The sequence below is a fragment of the Clarias gariepinus genome, chromosome 10 (genome assembly GCF_024256425.1).
Source record: "Clarias gariepinus isolate MV-2021 ecotype Netherlands chromosome 10, CGAR_prim_01v2, whole genome shotgun sequence".
NCBI lineage: Eukaryota > Metazoa > Chordata > Actinopteri > Siluriformes > Clariidae > Clarias > Clarias gariepinus.
The window spans coordinates 4,841,346-4,853,870 of NC_071109.1; the positions used below are offsets into that span (position 1 = coordinate 4,841,346).

A 12,525-nucleotide genomic window follows, 5' to 3' on the forward strand; every position below is an offset into this window, starting at 1 on the left:
ATCATGCATAATGCCCACTGATTTAACCAGTGCTATACCTCTCTAGTCCAGCTCCAGGCCTGTATTTTCTCCCGACTCTCCAGCTCTACTGAGAATATCGTTCCACTCCATCTGATCTGCTGAGGATGTCACTCCTTTTGAGCCAAGTCGGTCTACTGTGTTCATGTTTTGGTTCATGGTTATAGACTGTGGATTATGGGATATCGCTGTCCAAGGATTCCCTGTTTTACCAATAGTGCTAAAGATTGTAAAGGTGCTAAAGATTGAAGTTCTGATTTGCCCTCAATACTGTACACACCACAATGAGCTTGTTTTTAGCCTTTCACCACACATTACATTTCCTTCCCAAGAGGGGACAGTGCTGGTAAACCTAGAGCAAATCTCACGAACACTATTTTTCTGTGGCTTAAGGTGGAAGAATTCAGTGGTTTGAGGCTGAATATATTTCCGTCCCTATGAACTTAAAGTAAGTGGAAGGTTGAGACAAAACCTAAGGCCATCTATAAGCCATCTATAAGCCAGGATTGTCAATTTATACAATTATATTAATAATATAGTGTTTAAAAAAGGATGATGTCATTTTCTTACATTTCAATAAAGCAACTTGGGGATATAGTTTTTAAAAAATTATTGTATACTTACTGTAATTTTATTGCATTATTTTAATAATTTATGAAATTAACATTAACATTACTGTGAAATTAACTCACTCAAATGCATTTACCTAAAGCAGCGAAAAATTATTTTTACTGTAAAAGAAAATCCCCCGAGACTTTCTTTAACACCATCTGACTAATTAGAATTAAGGATTTGTCAATCCTACAGTACAATTAAAAATTAACAGTCAGAAGATTTGTGTCTTTTTTTTATTTACCTATTTATGTATGTAATAAAATTTTGATTGTAAGGACTGCTAGTGTGATTTAAATTGTTGTTGTATATGGGAGGAGAAACCCACAGGAAGTTTGTGACAGTACCTAGTGGAATAAATCTTTCTCTTGACATGAAATGTGCTCAGTTTGACCTTTTAACAGCTCATCAAAAGGACATGCATTACACAAACCTAAAATTTAAAATGGTGTTGGTGTTGTGGATTACAGTGGTGCTTTTTAATAAAATTGGTAAGTGCTGATGATTTGTAAGATTTTTTGTAATTATAAACAGAATATTATTAGGCATGATGAACAAGTAGCTGTTGATTAACAGCTATTGAAAGATGAGTGAAGATGTGAAAATGTTTATTTTTTCATGTTTTTATAATAATGATGATAAACAGAGCAAAATATTCATATACTGGCTTGTACAATAAATTTGTATTATGTTTGGACACACTATTTTTTATTCTCTATTTCCCAATGCTAGATTCCGCACAAGCCAGCCTCCTTCATCAGCCGAACGCGGTGATCACAGCTAAGGCTGGTGAGAAAGTGACTCTACACTGCTTTTTTCTGAAAGAACAAATCATTGATCCCATTGTTTGGTACAAACAATCAGGAGGACATGAACCTTCTTTAATGGCTGTAGTCCAGAATGTACAGGATCCCATTTACAAAGATGAGTTCAACTCTTCAAGGTTCAGGATTGAGAAAGAAAGCAAGAGCTGTCATTTGACAATAATGAATGTGAATCCATCAGATGAAGCCATGTATTACTGTGGCTTAGTTACATTTTTAACAACATTCGCAAAAGGAACCTTTTTATCAGTGAAAGGTAAGCATTTATGTGTAGATGAATTACCTTTTTGCTTGTTGGTTTGTTTGATGGTTTGTTTGTTTGTTTGATATGCTTTTGACAGTTTTGTTGTCAGGCAACAAAAACTATCCGAAAGTGTTTGTTTCGCTTATACAAGAGCAATAAAAAAAAAAAAAAAAAGAATGACACATCATATTTTTTATTAATTTATATAATTGGATTATATTATATATATTCTTCCTTATATACTTTTGTATAAGTGTATGAGTGTATGAGTATATATATATACTTCTGACTAAAAGAGCTGGCAATAGAGACTTAAGGTGAGTTTTATCATATCAGTGATTTTATAAGTTTTTAATAAGTTTATGTACATCATTCATTACATTTTATGATGTACTACTGTAACAATCTCTGTTCTCCAGCTGTACTACTGTTAAGGCTATTGTTATAAAATGCACTGTCTGGTAAAAAAAAAAAAAAAAAAAAACTTTTTTAGCAAAGCCTGCGTTAAGCAAAGAAAACAACAAAGGAGACTGCTGGAAAGGCTAAAATTGGGTTAAGAACTTGAATTTGATTTGTCCAAAGAATTATTAAAACCCGGAGGGATAATGATGAAACATTAACTTCATGGGAGAAACGTGTTCTGAAAAAAAAATCATCTTTGGTTTAATCCTGGAACGATCTTGATTTGGGATCACTTAAATGTTTTAAATTGTAAAATTGTTGTAAAATAAATGAATAAATAAATAAAATAACACTATGTTAAAGTAAGAGCATTTCCATATGCAGATGAGATGAGAATTTACAGAATTGGGACTAAACAACTGTCTCTATAGAAAAAAACACTTGTTAGTGAGACTCATCAGGCAAAAGGCTTCAGCTCACTAGAGAGCCTAAAGATTGTACGTTGCTCAGGTCTAGACTCAGCAACATTATGTGGCAATAAAATGAAGTCATCTGATGACCTGAATGTACTGTAATTATGTAATTATCACATCTATTCAGTTGCTCTTCCCTGATTTTCACACATTTATTGGCCACCACATTTTGCATCATAGTCAAAGCTGAAGGTGATTATATATTCAAATATATTAGAATATGTGACTTTTTTTGACTGGGTAGTGTATATTCTGAAATTTAATCTTAAGCTAGGTAAATATTTTACCCTTACCTGCTGTTTTTTTTTTTTTAATACTGTCTAAGTTATTTATTACAAATATTATGACAATGTCTGGCAGATCAAGCCGAGTTAAAAGTCTCCGTGTTCCAGAGCAGTGTGTTGGACTCGGTTCCTGCAGGAGCGTCAGTGACTCTGCAGTGCTCGGTTCTCTCTGAGAGCAGAGCAGCAGAACTCCAAGTGCTCTGGTTCAGAGCTGCTCCACCACAATCCCATCCTCAAATCATTTACACTCATCACAACAGCAGCCATCAGTGTGAGAGCGGCTCTTCTACACACACCTGTGTGTACAACTTCTCCAAGAACATCCTCAGCCTCAATGATACTGGGACTTACTACTGCGCTGTGGTCATGTGTGGGAAGATCATTTTTGGGAACGGGACACGAGTACAAGAAGAAAATTGTGGTTGGTGAACAATCTGTGCATATTATTTGAATTCCATAGATACAGAAAACTAATGAAATATTAAAATAAAGGTAAACTGGTTAATGTCACATGGTATGTGACTTTTTATTTCTTTGTTATCATGTTAAAAGTTTATATGCAGATAGTAACTTGATATAAATTTTTCTCTCCCAAAGCAACAGCTTATCATCCTATATTGATGTACCTGGGAACGGCGTTGGTAATATTTGTGATTCTGATCTTCGTCCAAGCTGTTTTACTCTTTAAAAAGAAAAATGGTCAACAAAACAGTAAGTGTTATAAGTTAATATAATGATAGTGTCCACTCACATGCTCTATAGTGCTTATACTGTACAGGGTCATAGGAGTCCTGAAGCCTATCCCAGGGGACTCATTAAAAAGGGTGCCAGTCCATTACAGGGCACAAGCATGCACACACTCACACACTCACTCATACACTCTCAAACTATGGACAATTTAGAAACGCCTGCATGTCTTAGGACTTAGCACAAAAAAAGCACGAGGAGAAACACATGCAAACACACAGACTCAAAGGCGGGACTCAAACCCTTGATCGTGGAGATGTGAGGTCACTGCATTCTATTAATTTTCCATACATAAAAATGGTCATAATTAAAATATTATTATTACGGACAGAATGTTTACTTAAGGAGAAACATGTAAGTTGGACAATAATAAATAAGGGTAAAATTGTTTATGTTAAACTATTTTGATAAAATTGAGTACATTAAAAACTTTTAAGTAAAAATATACATCATCTCATTATGTAAAATGTACACATTATTCACAACTCATATTTAGATACAGTATTGGATTTAAATAAAATTGTTATTAAAAGATCTTTGTTACTGTAAATTACTAAAAAAATAATAATAATATTATTATCTTAAAATAATAACTCAGGCTTTTTATCTGTGCTACATGATATCTAATAATATTTTTTTCCAGAGAAAATTCAGCACAATGCTGTAATAAACACTGAGCAGACAAACACACAGGTACTTGTTTAATTAGTGAATAAAAGATTTATAACAGAATAATAATTATGATGATCTATTAAAATTCTTTTTATAATTATTTAAACAGATTTTTTTAAAGATTATTAACTTTTCACTAACAATACTTCACTAATATTCTTCATGATATGTAGCAATTCTTTTAAGAGTCAGTTAATTTTCTGCTGATTTTATATTGTTTTATTATTTATGTGCCTTAAATATTTTTATGTTTCCAGTATTGAGTTATATAAATAAGCCCTACCTTTATTAATCAGTAATTTTTTTATGCTGATTTCCACAGAGCCATGATGCGGCGGAGCTAAATTATGCTGCTGTACATTTTAGTGAAAGGAAAACTAAAAAAGTGAAAAAAAATCGAGATCGATCGCAAGACAGTGTGTATACTGAAGTGAAACTTTCCACCATTACTCAATAAAATGTCTAAAAAATTGTTAGTCTGTTCAAGCTGATTTAATGTTTTTGATCCTGAGCAGGCTCTTATGAATCATCATGAATTTAAAAAACGAATAAATATTGATATTAAATAGGGGGGTGGCACTGATGTTCTGAGGAGGGAAATTATTTGCTTTCTGCCATGGTTTCGCTCCACCCATCTCCATATCATTAAACACATCCCAACCTGAAAACCTTAGGAAGATTTAACAGTGACATTTTAGAGAGTTCTCCACCATTATCATCAAAACTCCATCTGATTAAAAAGAACAACTTTCATTGCTCCAGTACACTACTGTTCTAGAGGCTTAATGTGGATCAACACTTTACAAAGAAATATTTATTTATCTATTTTTAATTTGCCAACTCTGTGTGTTTGATTAAAAGTACTGTAAATAGAATATATTAAATTGTCTCATCACAAAATACATAACTAAAAATATTTGTTTATTTTCCACATCTGAAGACCAGGTACAGGCAAAATATACAAATAAATGAAAGGCTTTGTTAAGTCTCTATAAAGAATATATTAGAAAACAGTAAGAGCGAGAACACAATAAGGAAAAAACAAACAATCGGATTATTATTCCAGATCACCAGGTTTGATCCGCCACCAGGATATGAGGAACAACAGATTATGGTATTCTGTAATAGAAAAATAATTAGTAAGGGGTTGCCATGATGAAGCAGAGGTACTGTTGAAGTATTACAATACAATGAAGTAATACAATAAAGTATTTTATTCCTCTACTTACTAGAGGAATGAAATACTTACTAACTTACAGTACATTTATTTTCCAATTGAGTTCCTTTTGGTTAAACAAGAGCTTGTTTATTATTAAACTTGGATTATTTGAAGCCATCACCATATGAGTGCCTTTACTGACAGAGCTTATGTTACAGAAATTGAATCAAAACATAATCATAATTGAGTATTAATGTTCAATAATGAAGATTATAGGGGAAGGGGGGTGTTCAGGTCAAACTGGGACTTGTGATGAAATTTCTGGTGAATGAAGGTTTAAAACTAATTGACGTTTACAAAGACTTAAAGCACTGTATGATGATGAGACTCTAAGCCACAATAAAACATTTCAATGGTACAAACGTTTTAAAGGAGGCCGCACCCCGTAAATGACCATCCGGTCCAAGGTGGCTCAGAGTTCAATGCGGTCACACTTATAAATATTCAGAGAAAAGAATGACTGATCCTTGAAAATCAATGGATAACTTGAAGAGACGCATCAGTCTATGTGAACGGTACACACAATCATTCACCAACACCACTTGCACATTACAGGAACTCGGCTGGAAGTTGTCACATCCCCCGTACAGTCCTGACCTCGCTTCAAGCCATTATTGCATGTTTAAGGCATTAAAGGAGTTCCTGGGAGGCCAGCATTTCAGACGTGATGCAGGCAGTCCAATCATGGCTGCAACATACTAAAAAAACTTTCCACCTTGATGGTATCCAAGCTCTAGTGAAACACTAAGTGCATTATAGATTCTAGTCTTTCATTTGATGCTCATGTAGATAATATTACCAGGATAGGATTTTTTAACCTCAGAAATATTGCCAAGTTAAGGAATATATTGTTGCTAAACGATGCAGAAAAACTAGTTCATGCTTTTCAAGCAAGAGTCTTCCCTAAAACCAGAAGGTACGAGCACATCACCCCTATCTTATCTTCACTTCATGAAGATTTTGCATTCATTTAAAAAAAACTACTCTTGACGTATAAAGCATTAAATGGTCTCGCGCCGCAGTATCTGAGTGAACTGCTAGTGTCTTACGATCCGCCATGTCTACTTCGATCAAAGGATGCAGGCTGCTTGTCAGTACCGCGTATTATGAAAACTACAGCTGGGGGCAGAGCTTTTTCTACAAAGCCCCAAAGTTATGTAATAGCCTTCCAATTAATGTTCGGGACTCAGACACAGTCTCAGTGTTTAAGTCCAGGCTAAAAACCTATTCATTTAAACGAGAATTTTTATAAATAGATTAGCCTTAGGTAAAGGAGCAGATCTGGGGGACTCATGGACGTAGAGTATTATGGTAATCTGGTATGTTTGGATGCTGTCTTCCTCACTCTCATTGATCACTCAGGTTTGTTGACGGTGAGGTGATTGGTTGCTTTACCTCTCAGTTCCCCCTCATGTCTGTGTTTCCATCTGGCTCTCCCTTTTAGTTATGCTGTCATAGTTAGTTCTACCGGAGTCTCTGCTTGCACTCTACAGTTAATATACATTTACAATATACATAATGTGACTGCGACCAGACCTAACTGTCTCCTGTTCTCTCTCCCCTTCTCTCTCTTTCCTCTCTCCCCCTCACTCTCTTTCCCTCTCTCTGTCGAATTACACATGTCGTTCCTGAGTTGCCAGTGATCTAGACTTTCTCTGCCCTTCAGACCTGTCTGACCCATTTTGGTGCCCCATTTCTGGTTGAAGATCTCGTCGCATGGATGCCCTGTGTGTCTCTTCGGGATGCGTCTGGTGTCTAGGAATGGTTTCACTCTACCATGAAGACAGTTCTGGCCTCGACTGATCTTTCTCTGAGGACTTGACTTGGCTGCAGTTGCTCGATAGTTTACCTGAGCATCCAATAACTACCTGGACTCCATATTAACGTCAATTAACATCAACTGTTATAGCTAAACTGCAGATCAACTCCTGCTTCCTGTTTCACCCAAATGAGGATAGGTTCCCTGTTGAGTCCGGTTCCTCTCAAGGTTTCTTTCTATTGCCATCTCAGGGAGTTCTTCCATGCCACTGTCGCCCTCGGGTTGCTCATCAGGGACTATTTGACCCTTTTAATTTATACAAATTCAAATTCTATACAAACTTATATAATTCTTTTGATTAATAGAGAAATAAAGGGAGCTTTTACTCTTATTACTGTGTTCTGTTATTCTGCACTATCACATGCCCTGGTTTGGCATGAACACCCCTCATATGTAACAAGGACTGCTGTCCCATCTAGACGGTATTCACTTTTGCTGAGACAAATTGCAGTACAATTAGTTACTGTACATGAAATTAAATCAGTTGATGTTTTTATCTTGTATTTCTACATATTTTAATTGTAATTATTTAGAACTTTTATCATGCATAAAGGGTTTTATTTAGGCTATATAATGTAAATAAAACAGGAAGCTGAATGGGAAAATTCTGTGTAAAGTTATACCACGTTTTTACTCTTTATGGTCTCTTTTTCCCCTACACCATCGCACCCTGTGTAACAAACAAACTGGGTACCAAATATAGAAACATGTAAATGGAAAGGAAACATGACTTGTACTGTAAATCCATCTCAGCCAATCAGGTGAAAGTCTTCAGTACAAAATACTTGATGCTCTCACAGCTAGCTTATTTCAAACTGCTTATTCGAGCTATCATTTCACCTGTGAGGATGACTGCACTCAGGACAATTATTTTATTTCTCAACATATGTAAGTTGTATAGTCATTGTATTTAAACAGTCTATACTGTATTTTGGACAAACTTGTGATTACCACAAACTGTTTAAAATTAAATAATGTATTTATTTATCTTGCATTGTTGCATTATTTCTTTAATTTGATTTCTTTTCCAAGATCCAACTCAAGCCATGGATTTTTCAAAACCTTCAGTTATTTCAGTTAAGTCTGGAGGACGTGTGACTCTTAGTTGCCCATTTGGAGACATTCGTAGGACTGATAGCGTGGTTTGGTACAAACAAACCCTTGGACAGATGCCTCAGAAGGTAGGAGAGAGATTAATATATAAGGATGTCCAAATCTCCCCTGATTTCAAGACTTCTGGGTTTAAAATGGAGATTTCTGATAACGGCATTGCTCTGACAATTCCACATATAAAAAAAGAACATGGAGGACTTTATTATTGTGAAAAATGCATGTTGGAGAATATTACACTATCTAATGGAACTTTCTTGGCTGTAACAGGTAATTAACTATTTATTTTATTTATTTTTTTTTCGTAGAAAAGCCTCACATGTATGTTGAACTTTTTCTAATGTATGATATTTTTTGTAACATTTTTCTGTCATTTCGAAAGGCACCCTTATAAAAAGCCTAAAATCTCCTCTACTGTAGTATAGTGTTTAAATGGCAAAAAGAAACTTTACAATGTAATATATCTGATTAATATACATATGTGAAGATGTATACAGGATTAATATTAAGTATCCTACTTTATCAATTTTCATCCTATGTAACTTGCTGATTTTGGATCTTTTTAAAATGGCCAATAAAATGCTTATTATTTAAGGCTTACTGAGTCAAAATCTAAATTGTGAATAGTACACACAACGTGTTACAAATTGTTGATGTTGGTGCATGTAAATTAGGAACTAATGCACTTCTATAGAATTATGTTGTCTTGATTTAGCGATTTGGATCTCTCATGATATTGATTAAAATTAGCTTTAAATTTTTGCATGATATACAGTCAACTGATAAGAAATGTAGGCTTTTGGTGGGAGGGACGACTTTGGATTGTATTGTAACGTGAATTTTTAGGTCTTTGGGTGGAAATATTTTTTAAACTTAATGAGCAAACGTTTTGCACATGTGAAGAAATCTTTGATTCAGCAAATTAAATGTTTAATGTATCTAAGTTTAATTAAGGTGGTCAGAACATCTGCATCAGGCCTCCTCCTAATGCTTGTTGTCCATGATTTCTTTCCTGTGTTATTTCTTTCAAAAAAAGAACTTGCTATATGAATTTTTCACATGATTTTCAGATTCATTAGGGCATTTTTTACTTTTAATACATATTGAATTTCATAAAAGTTACTTTATTCCTGTAATGTACAATATTTGTACTGTATTGTTCTAAACTTTGCTTGGCAAGTTTATAAAAAGAGCCAAGGTCTTACACTGTCTATATAACAAACTGAACAGGTGATGGGGATTTAGAAGTGTCAGTATCACAGAGCAGTGTGTTGGACTCGGCTCCTGCAGGAGCGTCAGTGACTCTGCAGTGCTCGGTTCTCTCTGAGAGCAGAGCAGCAGAACTCCAAGTGCTCTGGTTCAGAGCTGCTCCACCACAATCCCATCCTCAAATCATTTACACTCATCACAACAGCAGCCATCAGTGTGAGAGCGGCTCTTCTACACACACCTGTGTGTACAACCTCTCCAAGAACATCCTCAGCCTCAATGATACTGGTACTTACTACTGCGCTGTGGCCGCGTGTGGGAAGATCATTTTTGGGAACGGGACACGAGTACGGTTGGAGGACTTTTCAAATGGTGGTTGGTAAAAACATTTTAGGGGTTTTAATAAAAAGTGCATTTGTATTCTTTCTATTTATGTAATTTTTATCAAGTTAACATGATAAGTTGTTCTAAATATGTAAAAGTTTATGTAAGAATTATATGTTAAAATATTTAAAAATATTTAAAAAGACTGTTATTTTTTGTTCATGTTAACAGCTGTTATAATCACTCTACTGTACTGTATGTATTCATTATTTCTCTATTTGTTGTCCTGCAGTAAGCTCTTTAGGTCCTGAAGTGATTTACCTTGCAGTAGCAGTGATTGTATGTGTGATTGTGATCTTTGCTCAAGGTTTAATCATCTGTAAAAAGTGGAATTGCGATCAGTCCAAAGGTAAGTTAACAAAATTATATCTAAACTAGCAACCTGAATTTTCCATCCACTTTATTATTATGAATTATTTTGTGCAGATTGATGATGCATAATTACAGTAAAGTTCCAGTAACACTACAAATTGTAGAAAAAAGTTACAGGGTGAATTAATTTGCATGGAAAATATCAATTTCTAACATTTAATTAATTAATGTCATTAAATGTTAATAAGCTGATCACTTTATACTGTTCCTTTCAGTGTAAACAATAGAAATAATTCTACCAGACATGTTTATGTTGCAAAAATTTAAGCAAAGCCAAATGTGATAAAAGCACCCATTACCAGTAATCTTACATTGTGACTGGTAATTAACTACATTTTACACTTCCTTGGCTGCACCTTTCACAAAAAAAAAAACAATCTATCACCACTGTACATGTTAAATATTTTTATTGTTTTCCATTGTTTATTGTATATATAAAATACATTATATCACCTCTTACATGTTAAATATTTTTATTGTTTTTCATTGTTTATAAAGTAGTATGATGTTTATTAATTTAAAATAATATTAAATATATCATCTTATTATTCTAACTTTATCATATGTATGAAATAAACCTTTTCTTCTCAACAGTGAGACTTCAACAAGATACTGTAGCACGAAAAACATATAATCAGGCAAATAATATTGAATCTTATTTAATATTATTAATAAAAATTTGACTGTCACAATTCCGAAAGCTTAACGTGAATTCTCTGTGTTCATTCTAACAGGGTCATGATACAGCGGAGCTGAATTACGCTGCTTTACAATTAAATAAGAATTCCAAAAGAGCAACAAGAAAGAGAGACCAAACTCTTGACATGGTCGAATGTGTTTATTCTGCAGTGTCGTCTGCAACATAGATTTTTAAACCATTTCATTGGTTTAATTTATTATGTTTTTATTATTGTTATAACTAGAAATATGTTTTTAGAAACATGTTCATATATTATGAAAAAATGTGAGTTTGCTGTAAATGCTCAGTACAGAAAACATTTACTTATATTTATACTACTCTTTATGCATCTGGATTAAATCAGAATTCTTGCAGAAGTTCTAGCATTTTAAATCTGGTTACCAAAAAAGTGAAAAGGTGAAACCGTTCATTTAAAGATTTGTTTCCAAATGCTGTCACAGACTATTTGACTGCTGGTAACTGATTGCTAAATGAATTGTTTAGTGTTTTTCTTTTTTTTCTTTTTTTTAATGCAGCACATAGAAAATGCTGTTTATTTGCTAACAGTGCACATTATTTTAACAAAAGCAGGGCCTTTTATGAAGTAATAAAAGATAGAAACTGCGATACATAACTAAAGTATGACATAACTAACATCATAAGGTCATAAGCATAAAATAGCCAAACTTTATGAAAAAAGCATGTGCATGTGAGTACAGGTCTTATTCAACCAAAGGAGAAAACACTCCCAAGTTCTTGGCTCTTTCCATCTGGATAATGGCTGAGTGTCTGACGTATCCATTTTCCCAGATGTTCCATTAACATGTTCTATCAATTAATCAATTATTTAAATTGGAGGTAATTAGCTCTAGAAATTTTTTAATTGACGTGATGGTGTTGGTAAAGTTTATCATAATTGTATGGAAGATTTCACACACTAAACGCATTTTGTTTGATACATATAAATTGTCATAATAATATAAATGTTGTGTACAGGACTTAATTGTCAAATGAAAGTAACAAAAACTACACACCCACTAAATGATTTTCTGAAAGTTAAATGCAGTGTAAAATGTACTTGGACACTAAATGTTTATTGTTTCCGTTTCTGGAAGGATTCATCTTTATTGTTTAATTGTTTAGTTTGAGTAATTAATAGTGTGGTTTAAGTCACTGTCCTTGACTTGTATTTAACCGCTTGAGACCTCGGTCCCCTCATATCAGAACAACACATTTTCGCTCCACATCGCTGTGTGAATATCATTCTATCATCCTCACATGAGGGCAATTGTAGATTAATTATTTTCCAAGCCAACAAATACAAAACTTTACAGTTGATATAAAATGTATAATAATAAATGTAGAGATAACAACAGATATTATAAGCAATATACTGTATAGATAGATAGATAGATAGATAGATAGATAGATAGATAGATAGATAGATAGATTTTTTT

General features: G+C 33.8%; 2 protein-coding genes across 4 annotated transcripts; both read left to right on the forward strand.

Moving 5' to 3' along the window:
- Nucleotides 1-1,009: 1,009 nt before the first annotated feature.
- Nucleotides 1,010-4,748, forward strand: LOC128532113 (uncharacterized). The gene is made up of 6 exons (XM_053506339.1): nt 1,010-1,121; nt 1,363-1,710; nt 2,934-3,278; nt 3,455-3,568; nt 4,248-4,297; nt 4,599-4,748. The coding sequence occupies exons 1-6, from the start codon at nt 1,049-1,051 to the stop codon at nt 4,731-4,733; spliced, it is 1,065 nt and encodes a 354-aa protein (XP_053362314.1). The 5' UTR covers nt 1,010-1,048; the 3' UTR covers nt 4,734-4,748.
- A 3,401-nt stretch (nt 4,749-8,149) lies between these two features.
- On the forward strand, nt 8,150-10,672 carry LOC128532276 (uncharacterized). Of its 3 annotated transcripts, none has more exons than XM_053506524.1 (4): nt 8,150-8,202; nt 8,347-8,694; nt 9,655-10,008; nt 10,250-10,672. In XM_053506524.1, exons 1-4 carry the CDS (start codon nt 8,163-8,165, stop codon nt 10,393-10,395), a joined length of 888 nt encoding a protein of 295 aa, XP_053362499.1. In that variant the 5' UTR covers nt 8,150-8,162; the 3' UTR covers nt 10,396-10,672. The 3 variants fall into 3 exon arrangements, with proteins under 3 accessions (XP_053362499.1, XP_053362500.1, XP_053362501.1); XM_053506525.1 differs by having other exon boundaries at nt 9,655-10,005; XM_053506526.1 differs by lacking the exon at nt 10,250-10,672 and having other exon boundaries at nt 9,655-10,016.
- The last annotated feature ends 1,853 nt before the right edge of the window (nt 10,673-12,525 follow it).

Excerpts from the sequence above, each read along its gene's own strand:
- LOC128532276 (XM_053506524.1), top strand. The coding sequence starts at position 8,163 with ATGACTGCACTCAGGACAATTATTTTATTTCTCAACATAT. Across the intron at positions 8,203-8,346 it reads TATTTTATTTCTCAACATAT|ATCCAACTCAAGCCATGGAT; the intron begins GTAAGTTGTATA and ends TTCTTTTCCAAG. Across the intron at positions 10,009-10,249 it reads GGAGGACTTTTCAAATGGTG|TAAGCTCTTTAGGTCCTGAA; the intron begins GTTGGTAAAAAC and ends GTTGTCCTGCAG.
- LOC128532113 (XM_053506339.1), top strand. The coding sequence starts at position 1,049 with ATGCATTACACAAACCTAAAATTTAAAATGGTGTTGGTGTTGTGGATT. Across the intron at positions 3,279-3,454 it reads AGTACAAGAAGAAAATTGTG|CAACAGCTTATCATCCTATA; the intron begins GTTGGTGAACAA and ends TCTCTCCCAAAG. Across the intron at positions 4,298-4,598 it reads CTGAGCAGACAAACACACAG|AGCCATGATGCGGCGGAGCT; the intron begins GTACTTGTTTAA and ends TGATTTCCACAG.